General features: G+C 40.9%; 1 protein-coding gene across 1 annotated transcript in view; it reads right to left on the bottom strand.

Moving 5' to 3' along the window:
* Positions 1–12,572, bottom strand: part of PTGFR (prostaglandin F receptor) — a gene marked incomplete at both ends in the record, with an annotated part of 33,613 nt that extends 21,041 nt beyond the window's left edge. Inside the window, 2 exons of the mRNA XM_081085270.1 lie at positions 5,085–5,150; positions 11,775–12,572. Of these exons, the coding sequence (XP_080941396.1) occupies positions 5,085–5,150; positions 11,775–12,572 (864 nt within the window). The remainder of the gene's footprint in view (positions 1–5,084; positions 5,151–11,774) is intronic.
* Positions 12,573–21,848: the final 9,276 nt, after the last annotated feature.

Genomic DNA, 21,848 nt, shown 5'->3' on the forward strand with positions numbered 1-21,848 from the left:
GGGGGAGGGCGGTCCCTCATCCCAGCCTACACTCTTTTGCAGTCCAGGACCCCTCAGGGGAACACAGCTCAGCCAGAAGCCGGGCTCACTGTGAAGTCTGGAGCTCTTGCAGTCCAGGACCCCTCACTCCTTACCGCCCGCCCGCCTGCAGCAGAGGCGGGAGAGGCTCCCCCCACTGCCACTGCCACTGCACTCTCCAGCTGTAAGCCCGGCTTCTGGCTAAGAGGCACTCCCCCTGTGGGAGCACACTGACCACCAAGGGCAGCTCCTGCATTGAGCATCTGCCCCCTAGTGGTCAGTGTGCATCATAATGACCAGTCGTTCTGCTGTTCAGTCGATTTGCATCTTAGGGTTTTACTATATAGGATATTATCTGTTCTTTGTTATCCAGGCAGTACTTGAAAATCATTTACAAATTCCCACACTTTCACAGAAGATAATACCCAGTAATATAAGAATAGAAAGTTTAACTACTCTATTAATCAAAGAAATTAAACTAATAATTTTTCCTTCTTGAATGAGGAAAAGGTTGCACCCAGAATGCTAATAGTGGTTATCTGTTGCTAGTGTGCTTTGAAAGATTTTTTAAATTTTAATTCATAGTTTACTGTATTTTATTTTTACTATAAGATGTTATAAAGAAAACATTGTGTTGTTAAAAAGTAGTTTGAGGAAATATAATACACAGAATTTAATATTCCTCAATAAAGAGAATAGGCCTATGGAAAAAAAAGGGAGGGCTAATCTTTCCAATGGGTTTCCTAAAACATGCAAGTGCCTCTCTCCCTGCTTCCACCTGTATGCGGCCAGCTTTCTGCTGCCTGCATAGCCTGCTCCCTGCTTCTCCCCCCTCTCCTGCATTGTCTCACTATCATTCATGTGGTTTTTATTTTCCTTGATTTCTGGTCTTCTGCTGCCATGAATATAAGTGCAAGAAGCAAAATAAGGGAATATCTAATCAAGGTAATAACAATAACTACTGTTGCTGCTGCTGCTACAGCAACACTATTATTTAAGATTTATCGATGTACCTTTGGGCCCAAAGATTCCTCCACTATTACGACAGCAATTAACCCTCTGCCTTGCTCCCAGGCAAGGACAGAAAAATACAATAGTTATTTTTATTCTATATTAAAAGTGGAAAGAAAGAAAAAGGCGGGTATGTGTAAGATTTGGTGGTTGGAGCAAAAAGTTCAAAGATGGTGGGTAAAATAAAGGAGCTAGAAAGTATTATTGTTAGAATTTGCCTCGGGATTATTTTCCCAGGTCAGGTTTCTGTCTCTCTGATTTAGTTTCACCTGGAGAGACACCCTGCTTTTTGTCAGCAAAGGTCTGCTGAAAGAATAAATCAAATGAACAAGTAAATTAAAGCATACATAATTTTTAAAATTTTATTCATTGATACAGTATTATTAATATTCACAACGATTTTCTTCCTTATATTCAGCCCTCTCCAACACTTTCTTAACCTAAATTCTTAGAAAGAGTTGGTGATTTTTGTAATGTTCCATTTCACCATTTATTTCTCTTCTAATCTGAAATCATTTTAGTTATCAAAAAGCTGTATAATACTAATTTGAATTATTAATTTTTCATGATATGATTTAATGAAGCTCATGTTCATTTTATTAGAAAATTCTCCTAGTCTTTAATATTAACTTATTACAATCTACTGTATTCTAATCTTGTTCAAGCCTGTCTCAAATACTAAAGAGTTTCTTATTCATTGATTTTTATATCTCTAGGAAACGTATACAACATCTCTTTTCTTTTTGGTTTTTACAATTTACATTATTTAACTTAGGATCAAATTTATTTCCAGTAATATTTCCTTCTAAATGATGTACTATAGAGTGTTTTCCCTTTTATAAGTAATCAAAAATAATCTCATCCATATACATTCACAACAGAATACCTGCTATTCTAACAGAAAATATAATTGAACATCTTCATATTTCAATTTTCTACACATGTCCTCTCTTTTCATTTTCTAGAAGTACTGCTATTTAAAGCCCTAGGTATTGAGAACAGTTAAATCACAGAGATGGTTATTCTAGTATCTAGAACACTGCCTAGCACATGGTAGGTCCTCAATAAATATTTGTCAAATAAATAAACATATAATTACTTGTGGAGCACCAAATTGGATGTGAAAGCTCCCTACTAGAGCACCCATTATTCATTTAATAACTAATTTAAAAGTGCTTTTGATTATCTTGTTGACAAAATTATTGGCTGGCAGCATCAATATTTAATAGTCACAGCAACAATAATGAGATATATATATATATATATATATATATATATATATATATATATATATGAAAGCCTAAGCAACCGTCTGACCGTCCGACTGGTAGCTATGACACGCAACAACCACCAGGGGGGCAGACGCTCAACCCAGGAGCTGCCAAGCTGCAGTGACTTGGCAGCAGCGGTTCTCAGGTGATGCACTCAGATCCAGAGAAGAGGGAGCCCGATTCCAGGGTGTGTCACCTGAGAACCGCCCTCTCACAATCTGGGACCCCTCAGGGGATGTCAGAGAAATGGTTTTGACCCAGTCCCTGCAGGCCAGGCCAAGAGACCCTACTGGTGCACGAATCCATGCACTGGACCTCTAGTAATAGTATAATAACTGAATCATATGGTACTTTCTAGGTCAGGCACTATTCAAATTACATATATTAACTCATTTAGTCCTCACAACAACCCAGTGAGGCAGGTACTATTACTATACCTATTTTACAAATGAGGAGACTGAGGCACAGAATGGTTATAGTCATGTTGCCAGGAAGTGGAAGAAATAGGACTTGAACCCAAACTCTTTTAAAAGAAAAAAAAATGTTTTTACTGATTTCAGAGAGAGGAAGAGAGAGGGAGGGACAGAAACATTGATGAGAGAGAAACATTGATTGGCTGCCTCCTGCATACCCCCTACTGGGGATCAAGCCTGCAACCCAGACATGTGCCCTGACAGGGAATTGGACCTCCTGGGGCATGGGATGATGCTCAATCAACTGAGCCACACTGGCTGGAAGAACCCAGACTCTTAACTACTACATTATATTGCCTCTCCATGAGCTAATATCTTAACTCTTAGAATGGGTATGTTTTTTACTCCAAATAAATTATAAGTTCTTTGAGGAAAGAACCTTATATTTAAATCCCTGCAAATATGACTCCAAGAGTAGTGCCTTATACATAAGTCTCATTTTTTTTTTTTTGCTCATTTTAAGTGGATTCCAATAATGCATAAATAAATGCCTTATAAGTTATTATAATCATAAATTATTAGTATATTTAAGTTTGAATAACATGTGAAAGATGAGTGGATGACATTTTCACTTCTGGTGAGATAGTGAAGTAACTTCAAGTGAAAAGGTCCAAGAAAGTTTTCTGAAGCTCTGGGCTCCCTCTGTTCCTTTCCACTGAAACCAACCCTTCCTAATAGAGGAGAAAAATAGAAAACATCTAAACTAACACAGATAACTATTTTTAATTGAGATGGTGGGTGGCAACAATAGCAATAGACTTTTTGAGGATTTTTGGATTTTGTTGAGCATTTACTATGTGCCAATGGCTGTGTTATGAGATTTTAGGAAGGTCAAATTATTATTATTTTTTTTTGGTTAGTACTTTAAAGTACTATCCTTATAATAAGTTCACAGATATACAAAATTGCCTGAGAGTGACTCCAGGTCACAACAAAAAGGTGATGGGGCTGGGACCCTGTCCTTTGTCTGCCCTTGGGTAACTGTAGTATTCTAAAGGGAAGGCTCAATTGGGACCATGCACTAAAAGCTAAAATAAATTCTCTTACATAACCTGTCTCTGCCTCCTTCACCATCACACCACAGCCACACTACAGTCTGCATTGTCTCTGGGGATTCAATAGCAGGGGAAGTGGGAAGAGCCACCTCCCTCTCCGCATGAAGCCACAGTTGTATCCACTCCTCTGTGGCAGCATCCTTATTCCCAGGACAGAGGACAGACGGAATGACAAATTTACACGAGTTTTTAAAGGTAATATTTGCACACAGAACAGACACATTTCTCCTATTAGATAAAAGTCCCCTCTAAATATAGTTAAATGGCACTGATATACCAGGTAAAATTGGGTGTGATTATAAATGCCTTGCAAAGCAAACATAAATGGAATGCATTTTATATACCTCCTGTAAGGATAAGACTAAGCAAAGAAAGTTAAAACCAGTAATGCAAATAAATTTTAGGCATATCAATATCTTGAATTGTTCTTCAAATGTTTGGGGGCCTAATAAAAACCCTGAAACTCATTTAGCAACAAGATTTTTATACCCAGGAGGGTATAAACTTGATCCACACGTTTCTGTTTTATTTACACTTGAATCATTCAAGTAATGTTTTGTAAGTGCTGTTTCAATGTCTACAATCTCTTTGGGCATTTTTGTAAGTCTTTCTCCGTAAAAACAGGAAGTCATGCTTTTCCAAGATTAAATGAATTTAAATACCAAAATATTCTAGACCACCATGCATATTAGGAGCAACAGATTTTGGAGTAAATTCTCAACCTAGGACTGTCTTGTTTTAATAGATTGGCCTTTGCTGAAGCCATTCTTACACCATATACCTCCATGAAGGGGAATAATATACTCAAATGAGTTTAATTCCAAAAGCCCATCCATACCTCAATATATTTATTAAGTCACACTGTAAACCTATGTGCAATAAAGTCTATACTTCATATTTAGATACTGTGTGAACAATGGACTTCTGGGAGATTGTCCTGAGCAAGAATCTGCAGGAAATAGACTCTGAAAAAGAGATCTCATGTAGAAAGTTCTCTGGGGAGTGTGAGGCAGTGAGGGGGGCAGGATTTGGCAGAGAGAGAAGCAAAACTGCAATGCAGGTGCAAGAAAGGCCCCAGCAAGCTCTGAAGCATGGAGGACGCTTCTGAAATGTCCCAAACGAGGCAAGGGGGTACGTTCTCTGTATCCCCATATCCACCTGTTACTGCACACGGAGTAACCAAAGAGAAGACAGCGCACCCATGGGGAAGGCAGCTCCCCTTGGTGGAGGGTACTTTGTCCAAGAGCAAGACTCACCCAAAAGGGTGTCTGGGTGGGGTACCACAGTGTCCACTCAATTGGGGTTTTCTGAGCATTAATCCTCTGTGAATATAAAACCTACCATTAGCAATACCAAATGAGCCATAGGTTCACTGAGTCAGCTGGTCAAGACTTGAGGTAAGCAAACCTGTTTTATAGAAAACAGTCAACACTTTCTATAGAGATTGTATTTATGACAATAAACGAGCAGTATTTGTAGATCTTTACTCAAAGGAATTTTCTCCTTTTGTCTCCTGACAGGATCCCCTCAAAGATAAAACATCAATAAAAAAATAAATACACTTGTGAGGAGAAATGTGTGCATGTACAGAGAAAAGCAGTTGTAAAGATGATGGGACAAAAATAACTTAGAATAAGTCATATAACCTAGTCTAATACTTCTCATTCAATACTGGATTCCTAGTTTATTCATTCAACAAACGTTGGGTGTTTTTTTTCTTGTTTTATTTTAAATATATTTTATTGATTTTTTACAGAGAGGAAGGGAGAGGGTTAGAGAATTAGAAACTTCGATGAGAGAGAAACATCGATCAGCTGCCTCCTGCACACTCCCTGCTGGGGATGTGCCCGCAACCAAGGTACATGTCCTTGCCCAGAATAGAACCTGTGACCCTTCAGTCTGCAGGCCGATGCTCTATCCACTGAGCCAAACCAGTCAGAGCAACAAACATTGGTTTATGGCCTACTGTTTGTAGAAACCAGAATACAAACCACTAATGCAGAACCTAGCCACCAAGGACCGAGACTAACAGAGGGAATTCACATGTAAACAAATACTTGTAATCTATATATATAAAAGCCTAATATCCTAAGTGTCCAACCATTTGACCATTCGACTGGTCGCTATGACGTGCACTGACCATCAGGGGGCAGACACTCCGACCGGTAGGTTAGCTTGCTGCTGGGATCCAGCTGACCGGGACTGGGTGAGACAGGCTGGACACACCCTGGAGCCCTCCCGTGGTCCCTCCCAGGCTGGCCACCCTCGCACGGTCCCTCCCCAGTCTCTAAAATAATCCTTCTAATTAATTTCCTTTCAGTGTGCACAAATCCATGCACCAGGCCTCTAGTATTATCATGATAGAATAATATGATCATAGTTAATCCATGAAATTCCTCTGAGTGCTGGCAAAATTCCTAGTTTCCAGCACCAAATTCAAACAGTTGAATGTTCAGGATTCTCCAGAACTCCGTTTCCAGCTAATACTCCTGGGGACCTCAGAACCCATTTGCCCATCTCTGACCTTTCCAGTGTGAATTCCAACTGGAAGTAGGAGAAGTATCCCTGAGGCTGACCAACTAAGCCCTGACCTCATCGGCGAGTGGCTCCCAAGTGGAGATGAGTACTGTCAAGGACTAAGTGAGCCCTCCTTTACACGAAATTCATGTAACAAATCCTCACTGACCCCAATGATGTGCCGAGCATTGGTCCAGGAACTGAGGATATAGCAATAAACAAGGTCCCTCCCCTCAAGGAGCTTCCAACCCTATAGGCAGAAGTCAAAGAAAGGTAGCCTATGTTATCAGAAACTGCTGATAAGTGCTATGAGAGATATAAAGCAGAGGAAGGGAAGAGAGGAGAGAGAGGGTACACTTTAAGATAGCCTAGCTAGAGCAGATGGCATTTAAGAGAGGAGTAAGAAAGAGGACACCAAAGCTCAGGGACGGGAATGTGCTCCCAAATAGCCTAGAGCTAGTCCTCTGCCAGTGACTGTCATTGACCTCATGCCACTTACTCCATGCCCCACCCAAACACAAAAGCAGCCTGAATTCCCATCATGTAAACTATGCTAATATAGTTCTAAAATAGACTTTTTCTTCTTGATATGAATTTTGAGTTCTAAGGGTCTAGGTTGTTTAAGAATTTTCTAGAATAGAACCCAAATGCCATCATCAGTCCTTTATCAAGACAACATCATGGCTGCTTCTAAATTCCAAGCGTGGGAGCACATGCCCCTTCCAAAGGAAACCCACTGAAACAAGGTATGACAGTACTGCCTCTAAAATCAGCAGCAGTCCAAGAATAAATCAAAAAGACATACTTTCCAAGTCCTGACATAAAAGTACGAAAGATTCCATTTTGTTTTTAACTTCAGAATGAAATCCATTAGCAGTCCTTTCTTTGGGGACATTTAGATCCAATGGTGGGTTGATTGGTCAATTAATTTTTTTAACTGGGTAAATCATTTGTACATGTACATGTTATGTATGTGCATATGTATACATTTTCATATTGACTTTATACTTAAATGTGTACATCAATTCATCATCTCTTTTGATGTAGTGGCAAATGCACAGACACTACACAGATTTCCATGACACAGTTCTTAAATACAAAAATGAGGGCCTGCCTTTCAAATAAAACAATCTTCACTCTGAGTCAAGATGTGCTATGACGTTGCTTGGCTCCATTATTTGCCATTACCCCTCTCAGACCTGGTCATTATGTGGCCAATACCTTTAATAATTCAGTCAAAGTTCAATTAACCGCCCAAGTCTTTGATTTGTATTGACAAACATCTTAGTGACCAAATGTTTAACTACATTGACTAGAAATGCTAACATAAACTCTTGGAAAAATCATATTCAAACTCTACATATGCAGGAAACATATTTCTTAGGTAAACTCACCTACAAGAGAAACCATTTGGTTCTTCAAACACTTTATACTTCTTTACCCAATTCAAAATGACCCTTTATCCCAGAAGAGAAGGTAAAAGAAGTTTAATAGTGTCAGAAGTCTATAGTTGCTAACTTAGGGAACAGATGAAAAACTACCATTTGGTTTCAGTATTTGCTTTATTAACTGCTACCTACAAAACTCAGAATCCACATTATGGTCAATCATTTGCAATCTCTTGACATTCGTACTACTTAGGTTACAGTCAGCCAGTCAACAAGTATTTATTGCTCTACCAAACTGTGAAATAAACATAGCAATAATAATAAATTCCTTTTAGAGTTATATATTCTAGAAATAAAACTTTTAAAAGAATCATTACCTGTATAAAAACAGAAACAAAAAATATTAAGGAAATGTTACTTGATAGCAGTAGTAAATGTCTTTTTCCCCTCACTTAAGAAACATTGAAAAATGTCTTCAAGAGTTATTTATTAGGGAAAATGATTCACCTAATATGCACACAACACAATTTTATCGTTACCATTTGACTCTGAAAGATTTTTGTATCAACGTTTTACTAAATGGAATTATCAGCTAATAAATGCTTATTGTGCTTTCCTGTATTTTTCAGTTGGGATTATAATTAAGATAATTGATATGTGTTAACCATGTTTAAAATTATAAAATCCAGATATTATAAAAATTAAAAAGTCATTAACAATGTATATTTTAAACTAATATTATGATTGTACTACTGATCTCAATCCTGACAACACACACACATGCACATATTTTTTCCTTAGGAAAAGTGACACATTAAATTAAAAAGAAAAACACCACAGGGCATTTATAGGGCACATAACGGTGGAAAAATGTCAATATATATTTTTCAAAAGCTACACAACGCAAAATATTAACAGAAAACCCTAATGTAAACTAGAGACTTTAATCAATAACAATGTATTCAGTACTGACTCATCAATTGTAACAAGTGTATGTCACTAATGCAAGATGTTAATAATAAGGATGACTGGGGGTTAGAAGGTAAATGTGAACTCTTTCCACTTATTTTACAGTAAACCTAAAACTAATCAAGAAAAATAAAGCCTATTAAAAACACACAGAGAGAGAGAGAATTCAAACAAACATCATGACCGTCTTGCCTTTGTATTGGTTAAACTCAGTCATCAAAATTAATTAAGTATCCCCTTTGTCATCAGCTACAAATTTAAATCATTTTAAAAATCATGCCACTATTGATACGTTTTGATGCAAGAAGTCCTATTAAACAAGGATTCTATCATATAATTTACTCCTCTTGGTGTGTGTACCTGTACCTTCAGTCCAGTTTCCAGCTTGAAAGTGTCAGTGAACAGAGGTGGAGGAGTGTGTAGAGATACTCATTCAAATTACAAATCCCACAATTCCTACTTATCCATTAAGACAGAAGACAGTGGTGTAAATTAGAGCACTGGCCTAGAAGGTATCATTATAGTACATGTATGGGAATCTGGTTTCAGAGGTATTTGTAAAACTTAAGAAGCTTTTAAAATACAGGGTGGGGAATGATGGCTCAGTCATTAACAGCTATGCAACTCCTCCTAGGCATTTAAAGAAAAAAATAAAGAAAAATGTTTCAACTGGGAGATATTCATGTTGGGTGTTATTTTGGCATTCCCAAGCCTGAGTTTTTGTTAGGGTTCGATTTAGAGCTGCCTGAATGGCCTTAACCTAATGCCCAAAGCACTTATATCAAAACCACTAAATGTATAAGGCCTTTAGCCTGAGCTTGCCAGGAAGACCCAAATCTGCACAAGAGAAATGAGGAATGCAAAGAATGCTTGAAATACAGTATCAATCCACCAAGCAGTATCTGTGGTATACCTACTAGGCATCTAGCACAGAAATAATTTCCATAATACAAAGCATTTTAGAAGTATTGATATCTTGGTGTCACAGGTGTGTCAATAATTCATAGTTAAATACAATGTTGACCTCAGAAAACGTTTCATGAAAATTGTTTCCACTAGGAAATATATTCAAAATACGAGTTAAATAGTAATATCCATTTTGATAGTGAAGGAAACCAAGAATTCAGGAAAAGACATGAGAGAAGAACATAAATTCAAACTATCCATGGCAAAAATGAAATTTGCTACCTTCCATAGTCTTACAATAGTTAACCTATCACTCCGCTTTATCAAAATCAGAGCCAGAACTAAGCATAATTTTAAAGGTGACACAGAACGAATAAAAACTAAAATATCAATGATTACCTCAGGTGTCCATATTATCTGTCTCTCTCTGAGTTCACTATTTCACTTTTTAAGGTTTTCTCCAGACTTTAAAAAAAAAAAATCTTTAAATATTTTTAACTACCTCTTTTCTCACCTTCTTGGTATTCCCTTTCCAACCCCCAAATCAATTTCAGTTCTACTCAAACTCACTTTTTATTTTGAAAAGCACACTGTATTTCAAAATTAAGGGAAAAAAGCATTATTCTAAGGAAATTTCCTTGGTCAAATAGCATAAATTAAGCTCTTCAGGAATGAACACTGCAGTGATTACAAGGGTTGACAGAACTGTTCTCTGCTGCTAAGATTCAAGTAACTATACCATGACCATGAGCACAGATCAGATCCCCGCTTGGGTTCCCTTAAGGCCTCCGAAATTGACAACAAGCAGGCCTCAAAATTTTGACTTACCACTGACAGACCCAGTTTAGCCTCACCTTGGCTGGTTTCCTAGGACAGATTCAGGAACATCATAAAAAAAAATACTATTCAACAGGCTAAATACAAATTATGAGAAAATAATATGAATAGAAATAAAAATATTCAAAAAGTTGAAATCCTTCTGTAAAACAAAGTTAGGTGTCACAGGATCTGTCTGTGTCAGCAGCTCTCGAAGACTTTTCTGTGCATCAGGGATTGTTTATTAAACAACACTGGCAGCAGTTCTTGGACAATGGACCTGCTGGAGCCTTAGGAAAACTGCATGAGTAACAAACACCTTCATACTACCATGCAAGGTATGACCATGCCCTTTGTGTTATGTCTACCTTTGTCTTATCCTTTGCCTCACCTCTACCTGTATATCACCTGTATCACTGTCTCTGGATACCAGCCTATTTCCCCGCTGGTACAGAAAAACGAATGTAAACAATCTTTGCTGCCATCAATAGCTACGTACAGGTGGATTTTTTTCTTTCATGGCATGTAACCCTTCCTCTCGTAAAAGAAAATGTTGAAGGACATTAAGGTCGCATTTATCAAACATATTTATGTTTTCTTCTACTTGCAAAATAATATAAATGACTTATATGTGTTGCCCACTCCTTAATCTTAGCCTTCATTTCTAAAAACATCAAGCTGTTAAACACAGCTTTTGGCTAATTTTTTTTTAAAAGAATGAATGCTAAGGGAGGAATCCCTAGCTCTCCTGCCAATCATATCTCTCCCTGCACTACTGGCTTTATGAACTAGTGATTTCTTCACCTGATCTATGCTTATAGTTCACCTGAACTATCCAACTATCTCAACTCATCACCACTACTGGCAAGCTGAGAGCTGGACATTGTATGTTTAGAAGAACCCAGTAGCTAATATGCCTTTTCTATAAATTAAAAGTCTGTGTGATTTCCCACCAAGACTTACTAGAGTCCACTCCAATATTGTATTTTATAGTTGGTCAGTTTTTTCACATTTTAGAAACTAATCATATTCAGTACATTAAAACTGCGTTACTTCTGTTCAAATGACTTTATACTGCCCTGCAAGTATACAGTTAGAATTACTTAGCAAGACATTGCTTCCAACTCAGGGCTTGTGGGGAACTGAGCACGTGTTTCATAAACAGCTCCATTCACAGCCAGCGCCGAGTGCTGACATCCGTTTTAAGTAGGCACCAACCCCAGCATTTAAAAGACTGACTAGCGCTACCCACCAAGACTAATAATTTTGCAAAAGGCAGCAAATCTTGTTTTGAACATGGAAAAACAGAAGAGAGCAAAACTTGTCAAAAGGTTTGGCTTCGGCTCTTACCAGAAACGGGCTCCAGCAGATGCAGGAGACGCACATGATGGCCAGCAGCTGGATGATCATTTCGAAATGATGAGACCTGCCTTGTCTGTGCTGCTGACTTTTAAATTTCACTCTTAAAAGTGTAACTCCTGTGATGGCGTTGCACAAGAATGAAACCCCAAGGGCTAAGAGCCCCAGAAAAGAAAAAAGGAGAAGGTAAAACCTATCTTCCCAGTCTTGGATATGTTCTGTTTTGTAGAAACACCAGGTCCTCGATGCTTGAATTTGATAGTCTCGATGCCCAAGGATGGGCAGCAAAGCTATGAAAACGGCAAACAAGCACACCCCACTCAGCATCACTTTCACGTGCTTGGATGTGATTTTTGTGGAATGAAATATTGGCTTGGTGACTCCGATACATCGCTCAATGGCCATGACACTGCCCAGAAAAAGCGGGCACAGGCCAGAAAATACCATGGAGATACCAAAAATACTGCACAGGATGTTTGATTGGTCAAAGCGGATCCAGTCTTTATCAGAAGCATAAACAAACACTGCTATCGTTCCGTTGACGAGGTGGCCGAAGAAGTCTGTGATCACCAGGCCACTAGCCAAGAGCAGAAACGATGCCTTGGACTTCTGTCTAAACCTCTGATAGGCCTTCATGAGTATAGCAATGGCAAGGCTGTTGGATAAGATCCCCACCGTCATGAAGATTATTGAAAAAAAGACAGAAAGCCGGTTTTCCGTCTGGCAAGTTGTATTTGAAAGGAGCCCGGCTGCAGGAGACACTGGCTGTTTGGAATTGTTCATGGACATTGTTGTGGAGATAAACGCGGGCTGCTCAAGTCATCTCCCTCTGAGAAGAGTGCAGGCTTGTAGTCCCGGCATCTGTAGCATAAAGACAGAGGAGTGATCGCCCTGCAGAACTGCTCCTCCGACATTTAAGTCCGAAGGGCCCCAACCTTGGGGTGGGAATCACATGCATCTGACCTATCATAAGCGAGGTTGCGTCATCCTGAAGGCCTGGGGTCCCATGTTTTCATTTTCAAGGAAAAGAAGCTGCCGAAAGTGAGCTCCCTTGATTAACCTCTTTATGGGTTTGCAAAGTCACTAACGAGATGAGGTTTAAACCCAATCAAGTGGTAAAAGGCCTAAGAGTCTATGTAAATAGCTAGATGACCTTTTAAAGTTTCTGCTTTTTTTGCCCAAATGGGCTTTGTCCCCAAACTGCAGATTATTCCTTAAATAACCTACCTGCTTGTCAGGTAGACAAAACGAGCTTCTCCAAACCTTGGGAGGAGGCAGCAAGGTCACTGGTGTGACATGGGGCTTTCCTCAGTAAGTTCTAAAACTATTTGATTGAGATCAAATAACAGCTCACCACACGCATCAGCGAGCCAAGGAAGGCAGAGCGGTGAGTCTCTAGGAAGGCTTTCTGGTCCAGCTACCACCTGTGCAGAAATGTTAGGAAGGGCGGCGAGTTGTGCTATGAGCACATCTGCCCAGATGATGTTGATTAAGCTACAGCTGAAGAGTAGCAACATCCAATGCGAAGTATTTATTGTCGCTCTCTGCTCATTGACTTGAGGCCTGAGTCACAGACCCCCGATACCCACCCACGACCAGACCCACCCCGCCCCAGGGTAGTCCGATTGGCCTTTCCCGAGCAGCCTTCCCGGAGGCTGGGAATGCTGGAACCAGCCTTCCCGGGGACCCGCCCGAGTGTCTGCCCAGGCTGCCCGCGGACGGCCGCCTCCTTCAAATCTTACTCACCGCCCGCCTTTCTCACGTTACCACCCCGCCGCCCCCATGTGTCTGTTTGCAACATCCTTCCCAGACCTCCTAACTGCAGAAACTTTCTGCAATTGCTCAAATACCGGCGGGCCGGTTTTCCTCCTATTCCCGGGAGGCGCCAAAGGCCGGGTTTCCTCCCACCCCGAGGGGCTAGGCACCAAAGGCCCGCGCTGGCCGGGGTGCCGGACTCAGTGCCGGGGGCAGGGAAACACAGGCGCGAAGGGGACCTCTTTCTTGCCCTTTTCCCTCTTCTGAGATCTTGTCTACCTAGTCCTCAAGCCGCAGCTGAGAATTGGGACAGATCGGCCCGAGCACCTTTCTCTCTAGGGGTCTCCCCACCTTGGGCATCTGGTCCAAACTTGTTGCCACGCGCAGGCTGAGGTGCCCTCCTGGGCGCCCGGGCGTGGGGTGGCTAAACCTCAGTCGCGCTGAGCATCCGGATGCCAACGCTTGGGAATCCAGGGGCTGGAGGGTGGTTACCTTGCATCCCGGTCGCCGGCAGGGCTCACGGCGGAGCAGAAGAGCGCGCCTCTCCGTGCGCCATCGCGCGCCCGCCGCCCTTCGCCACGGGTTCCCGGGCGCAGCACTGCGCTCCCGCTCGCTCCCGGCTCGGGCTCGGGCTCGGGCTAAGTCTCCCTGCTGGCCGCGCCGTCCGCTCCCCCTGGGCGGAACCTGCCGGTGGTGCTCGTTTCCTGGGATCCTCAGCACCTAGCGGCGCTCGCAGCCTGGGAGGGATGGAGGAAGAGGGTGACCTCCGCCCCTTTCTCTTCTCTCTCCTCTCCGCCCCTTTTCCGAGAGCCCAGAGAGCTAAGAGAAACGGAGATGAGGGCATCGCGCTCGGGTGCTCTGCCCCCCCCCCCCCCAATACCACCACCACCACTCCCCCAGCATCAGAGCTGCTCTCTCGTTGCCTGACCGCTTGGCGAAAAGTTTAGTTACAAACTCATTTCCATGCTCCAGGCGCCATCGCTAAGGCTGCAAACTAGGAATCGGGAGAGGTGAACACAGCTCACAAACAGCTGTCGTGGCAGCGTGTTGGACTGTCAGCTTGTAGTTGGCAGACTGAACTCATCCCACATCCAGCTCGGATAGGGTAAAGAAACCAGGTAGAAAGATGGAGACGGTGATGGTGTATTTGAGGAAGGGCTTTGTGGCCGATAGCCTCAGGGAGTTAAAAACAGGAGGGATTCAAGCCACATGTTGTGAATGGAAACAGTCACTGCTTAGGTTCGCTGTCACTTAGAAGGCTGGACTGCCTTTCAAGCTACTAAGTAATGTGAGAAGAGGAAGGGGTGCGAGGCATTCTTAAAGGGCACCTGCAGATAAGGGATTAGTAACATGTTAATTATTTAAAAATAATTTCTAGTGATATGTTTACCCAAAGAGATGTGAACCTAGCCAATATTGTGGGGATCATTTTATGATCAAGTAAAGAAATATCCACTACTTCATTAGACATTACAATTGGAGCCATTTTAATTCTATAACTGCCTTTTGCTAATATCGTTTTGACCCATACCTGTTAACTAGGCAGCATTTTCCAGCTAAACACTGTGGGCATCTATCACTGACCTTTGCTCTTTTTATTTTAGTACAGTATTGCCACCACTTACAGCAAAAACCAGTGCCACATGGAAATAAACCCTCTTTTCTCCATTCTAAAACCAGAAGGGGCCTCGAAATTCCTGGAAATCGAAAAGGATTATAAAATGCTTATGCAAAATAACATAAATTAGCCATTAACTGTATAAAAGAACAATTGCACAGTTCTCCTCTGTGATAGATATTGAGGTGTGGGTTTTTTTTAATGATATGATTATAACTTGTAAAATAAATCATTCCTTGTGTATGGTCAGGGAATTAGACAATTTGATTAAGCAAATATTTTGGTTAGTAGAGAAATATTATGTCTAGATGGCTAGTATCCAAAAAAGAAAAGACTATGTAATAAACCACAGTAAAAAATGTGAATGGCATAGAGCACTATTCTTTCTTTTAATGATTAATAGCACTTAATCATTTTACATTGCGATTATCTGTTTACTTTGTCTCCCCCACTGAATCAAATTTCTGCAGAGATCTTATTCATCTCTCCATCCTCACCTAGGACTATGCCTGGCCACTTATCAAATGTTGTTTGAATTCATCAATGTTACAATCAGCATTCCAGTATTATAGTTCAATATCTCTCTCTGGGACACTTCACTAACATCAGAGGCTCTATCTCCTGAGTAAAAAAGAAAAAAAAAATTATTCGGGCAATGTCAAATCATAACATTCATTATGTAATATATTTAAAATATTGATTTGGTTTTTAAAGTACTAGATAAATCCCATTTTTTAAAAAAATGGGTATTTATTTTGCATGTATTCTTGGAGTTCCACTTTTAGAATCCATTCCTTAGTGAGGATACATTTAATCTGAATATCAGTAAAAGATTCTAAAGCACTTACACCTCTTCTCCTCAATATAGAAAGAATATGTTACCATTAGTAGTAATATGGGAAATTAAACAACTAAATATTCTTAAAAGAAAAATACACACACACACACACACACACACACAAGTGCTCAGGTTAGGGAGAAGAGCTAGTGAATGAGCAAATGAGGGAAATAAACAGGTCAGTAGTGAATAGATGTTGGGAGAAGGCTGATAAAGTCTTCTGAAAAGCAGTAGTTGGTATTGTTACTTCTGGGAAGTGGACACTCACATTGAGCTATTCATTTATACTTCCCAATTTCTTGAGCACCTACGTTGTGTCAGGCACTGTTTCTAGGAGGCAGGGGTACAGCTGTGTGAACAAAGCATACCAGCCCCAGCTCTGCATGGCTTCTGGGCCAGAGGAAGGCACTTAACTTGGGGCATGTATGCATGCTCAAAATTTCCATGTGATTGCATATGTCCAGAATTCCTATGCTATCCAAGAAGATAGCATACCATGACAGGTGTGTGTGTGGCAATCACCCTCATTCAGGAGAAATAGGATGCTTTGCTCAGAAGATGTGACACTGAGGTTGAAATAAGAACCATATAAAAATCAAAGGGACTGTTGGAAGTTGATTTTTATAGTTTTAATAAAAATGTCAAGAAAAGCTTTGCCTGAATTCGCCATAAAGATTAATAGTGGAAACATGCTCTGGTTTGGTAGTAATGAAAATAATAACTCCTTTTGCCTTTTTATTTTTATTATGTAAACATTTGGTACATAAAAAGTAACTTGTGACACATTTAGAAGTCGTAAACTATAATATAAAATAAACACCCATGTATCTACTGCTGGGTGTAAGGACTGCTGAAACAAAGGACCACGAACTGGGTGGATTAAACAATAATTTTTTTTTTTACAGTCTGGAGACTAGAAGTTCAAAAACAAGGTGTTGGCAGGGTTGGTTCCTTCTGCGGGCCATGAGGGAGAATCGTTCCATACACCTTGCAGTCAGACTGATCTAAGTATAAGCTCCAAGACCAGACTGGCCAAGTTCATAGCCAAGATCCTCCACTTACAACTAGTTTTGTAACCTTAGGAAATTACTGAAATCTTTTATGCCATGGTTTTCTCATTTCAACAGTGCATAAAAGAATAATACCCACCTCGTGGGCTTGTTGTGAAATTAAGTTAATTCAGTGCTTTGAAGAGTACCTGGTGTATCATTTGTGGTAGAAATGATCATTTGTTTATAAAATGCAAATAAGGTTATGTTGGGCCCCAAGTTACAACCATAAAATGGCTTCCCTTTACTCATCATTTTCCCCAAGGAGATTCTCAGAGGCCTCAGTTCAGAAGAGGTTAATTTTTTAAATATCAATTAGGTTTGGGAAAACTGTTAAACAAATATTAAACAGAATTCTTCACCAAAGAATATTAATAGATACTCATGTGCCCTGTGAATCTTCTGGCAGGGAGAAAATGCTCAGTGGGCCCCACTGGACTGGGTCCCACTGGGAAGCATCGTTTGGGAAGTGCTATTGTCACCCTAACGATAAACTCTGAATTCCTTAATGTGGTTTTCAAGGCCCTTCCTAATCAACCCAGCTCTCCCTCCCCTGGGGTTTAACCCTCATTCCTCACCCCTACAGCTCTATGCCTCAGCAGCACTAACATGCTCAGCTCCTGAAACCTGCCTGTTGGCCTTCTTTCACCCCCTATTTTGAACAATCTTTCTTCAACTCTTCATGCAATGGCTGGCTCCTATTCAGGCTTTATGGCTAGCTCCCCACACATTAGTGGGCTTTCTACACACCATGCTAACTGTATGTCTGCATCACCGTTGTGTTTCCTGCACCCTGCACATACTGCGGAGGTACTCAGGAGTGAATGAATGAATGAATGCAAGTAGGCATGCCACAGGGGTGGAAACCTAAGTGCAAAATGTTAAGTAACTTGCCTGATTAGAATGGCAAACATGTGGGACAAAACCAAGTCTTGTTCCACCACAAACCCTTACACTTACCAACTTTTTGAATTGCCTCTGGGTTTAATAAATCACCAAGTCCTGTCCTTTACACAGAGGGTTTGTTGCTACTAATCCTTCCACCAGAAAAACAGATGCCTGTATTGTTTTTCTTTTAGTGCAATAAGTTTTGCAACAATCCATCTACGCTCTTTCACAACATTCAAGGCCAGCAGTGGCACGGCTTAGCACTAATGTTCTTGTTAACTCTTCATGACAGGAGCAGAATAGAAAGTCTGTGAGGTGGAAAGGAGGGAAAGGTTGGAAGGTGGCAGAACAGAATGATAATATTCATTGATTTCCTGCCCTGTGCCCAGCACTGTGACAGGTTCTTTTCATGCACACATTAACACCCCCAGGTGGTTATTTTTATCCTCATTGTACAGAGGAGAGCTGAGAAAACCAAGCCCCAAATGCATAAATTATTTGTCCAAGATGACAAAGCTATGCTGAAAGCGAGATACAACACAAACCTGCAATACTCTGCTCTTTGTTTCTTTTGGGGGACAAGACCCTCTTAAATCTCCTGTCTATTTCCACATCTACCCTTCAGCGGGACCCTGCTCCTGGCCGCTTCTTCCAGAGCCTGGGTGACTATCACTATTTGTTATTTATTCTACAAACTTGTTGGACTCTTAAAGTGAGCAAGCATGGTGCTAAGGACCTTAAGTGCAGATATCATGTAGCCCCAGTTTCTGCCCTCAGAGAACTTAAAATCTGGAGTGGCACGCTAGTTCTTATTAACAACCCCCAATTTCTTTTCCCAATTTGCCTTCATCCTTTTGCTCTTTTGGAACTTTTCTTCCTGACTTATCTGATTTCGATATTTGATATAGCTATCTAGGATTCAATAAAAAAACAAAAAAAAATTTAATCTACCCAGTAAACCAGTGGTTCTCAACCTTCTGGCCCTTTAAATACAGTTCCTCATGTTGTGACCCAACCATAAAATTATTTTCGTTGCTACTTCATAACTGTAATGTTGCTACTGTTAAGAATCGTAATGTAAATATCTGATATGCAGCATGGTCTTAGGCGACCCCCTGTGAAAGGGTCGTTCGACCGCCAAAGGGGTTGTGACCCACAGCTTGAGAACCGCTGCAGTAAACTATTGCTTTACATGGCCTTGAGCAGATGGGACACAAGACATAGTGTTTGACGAGAGTGAAAGTAAACAGCAACAGTTTGTTGCCTGGAAGGGAACGGACCAGGACCAGATGCAGCATCACAGGAATGCCTGGAGGCACCGAGGCTCCCAGCACAGGGGTTCCAAAAGGAGGACAGTGTGAGGCAAAGACACTTTGCCTCTTTCACTTTTTGGTTCCTGCTTGCATATGAAAATATATCGAATTTACAACCATTGAGAATTATGTCCCTAGGACCAAGCTAAATACTTCACATGTGTATTTTTTAATTAACTTTCACAAGAATGCTATAAAAAAAAAGTGGGGGCAAAACCATGATCCTCATTTTGCACATGAGGTAACTGAGGCACAGAAAGAGTAAGGGGTTAACTTACAAAACGGTAGAGGAGGAATTCAGTCCCACATCTGATCAACTGAACTGTAGACAGGTGACCCCTAAAGATCTTAAGCCAGGATGTTTTCAATACCTGGATGAGGATGGCTGAGAGGTTTGACCTGCTCTGGCCCAGAGAAGTCTCACCTGGAGTGGGAACAGCAGCAGCTATGCCTGGTGCTGAGATGCCACAGGCGGTGTGCCTGACCCCAATCCTACCCAAGCTCAGGCAAGGCCCCTTCCTAGAGGAAGAATGGCAGCAATTTGGGGTGGGATGGGGGAGGGGAGACTGGCTGGGATCCAGGACTTGGAGAATGGGTGGCTGAGAACCCATCCCAGGGAGGCCCATCCCAGCGGGGTGGGATTGTGCAGGAAGGAATCAGAGGTTTTAAGCCCTGGAGTATGCTCCATTGTCCCAAATTCAAAGATAAAATGATTCAGAATTTCAAGATTGCACTGGCTGCATGCCCAAGAAGTTCAGCTTTTTGTACTGTTTCCACAGCTGTGAAGGCTCATCTTTTAGGGAAAGCAGTTTTCTTTTTGTGCTGAGTTGGAGGAACAGTGAGCCTCTCAATATTTCCCTCGCCAATCTCTACTTGACTTGTCCTTCAAGACTAATTTTCAATGGTTTGTTTTTTTTTTAATGCTTGATTTTCTTTACTTTTCCAAGGGTGATCTCATTGTTCTTCATGGTGGTTTCAGATTCGCTTTGGCTTTGGATGCTGATGTTTTGAAGCTTCACTAAAGCGAAGTTCAAGTGAAAATCATGGACAAGTACTAATACAGTCAAGGACTCAAGATGACCCCTGATTACCACAAAAGGATATTCCAAGACAGCCACCAGTCCCTGGACAACCCCGTGTATCCAACCACAGTGTGCACGGGAGTCTTGGCTGCTTATCATTTTTAGTGAGTTTGACCTTAAAATAATCGATCAAAAATTTATAAAATAAAAGAAGGCAGTGCTATTCAGTTAGCCTTGAGTCCTTACAATGGATTATATAATGTCTAATCACTGTGTAGTATACCTGAAACTAATATAATATTATATGTCAACTGAAAAGTAAAAAATTATTTAAAGAAAAAGGAATGAATAAATCGCCAAAAAAAAAATCAATGGCAAAATTTTGTCTTACATACATAATCAGTAAACTGGCATTATTCTTCCAAACTGTTTGGTGTTCTAGTTATAATTTAGAAGATGTCTCTGAGTTTATGTTTACCCTATCAAAGGTTTATTTCCATTGAAAACAATTTAACTGAATTGGCCAGATATGTATTATCTTGTAGAAAATAACTGCTAGCAAATCTGTGAAATGGTTTCTCTTCCTGATGGTAGGCTTTTGCCTTGCCTACGTGATCAGTTTACAGCCACCTATCAATACCTCCTTCTACTGTCCCTGCCATTTAATCACCCCGGCCTTTTTTCATTAGACAACCAGGCAGACTCCTACCTTAGGGCATTTATACTATTGTTCCCTCAGCCTGGAATAGTTTTCCACAGATATCCACTTGTCTTTCTCCTTCACCAGCTTCCTGTCTTTGTTCAAATCTCACGGTCAATGAGGTCTATTCCGCTAAATCCTAGTTATACAGTAAACTGCCCCCTCATGCCTTACCAGCCTCCCCATATGAACCAGGCCCCCGCTGACCCTCTTACCCTGAGCTTTTCTTCTTTTCCCACAGCACTCACTATCTGATTTATTTCTTATTGTAATTGTTTACTGTCTGTCTCCTCCTCTAGAATGAAATCTCCAGGAATGCTTTTGTTTTCCATGGCCTTTATAACAAATTACCACAGAATTGAGATCCTAAAACAACATAAATCTGTTCTCTTACAGTTCTTGGGGGCAAAATTGGTTTCACTGGGCTAAAGTCAATGTGTGGGCAGGGAGGCTCAGGGGACGGTCTGTTTTTCTCTCTTTCATCTTCTCATAGCCACCCACATTTCTTGGGTCCTGGGCCCTTCCCATGTGTTCAGAGCACATCACTCCAATCTTTGTTACATCATCACACTGCCCTTCCCTCTTCCGAAGGAAAATCTTGCTCTGCCTCCCTCTTGTAAAGACACTTGTAATTAGATTTAGGGTTCATCTGGATAATCCAGGATAATCTTCCGTCTTCTCAAGGTCTTTAACTTAATCACATGTGCAAAGTCATTTCTGCCACGTAAAATAACATAGTCACAGGTTCCAGGGATCAGGATGGGCATCTTTGGTGGGCATTATTCAGCCTACCACAAGAACAGGAATCTGTCTGTTTTGTTCCCTCAGGTACCTCAAACCCAAACCTGGAACACAGTTGGGACTCAATAAGTACCTGTTGGG

This window comes from Myotis nattereri (assembly GCF_964212035.1).
Source record: "Myotis nattereri genome assembly, chromosome: 3".
NCBI lineage: Eukaryota > Metazoa > Chordata > Mammalia > Chiroptera > Vespertilionidae > Myotis > Myotis nattereri.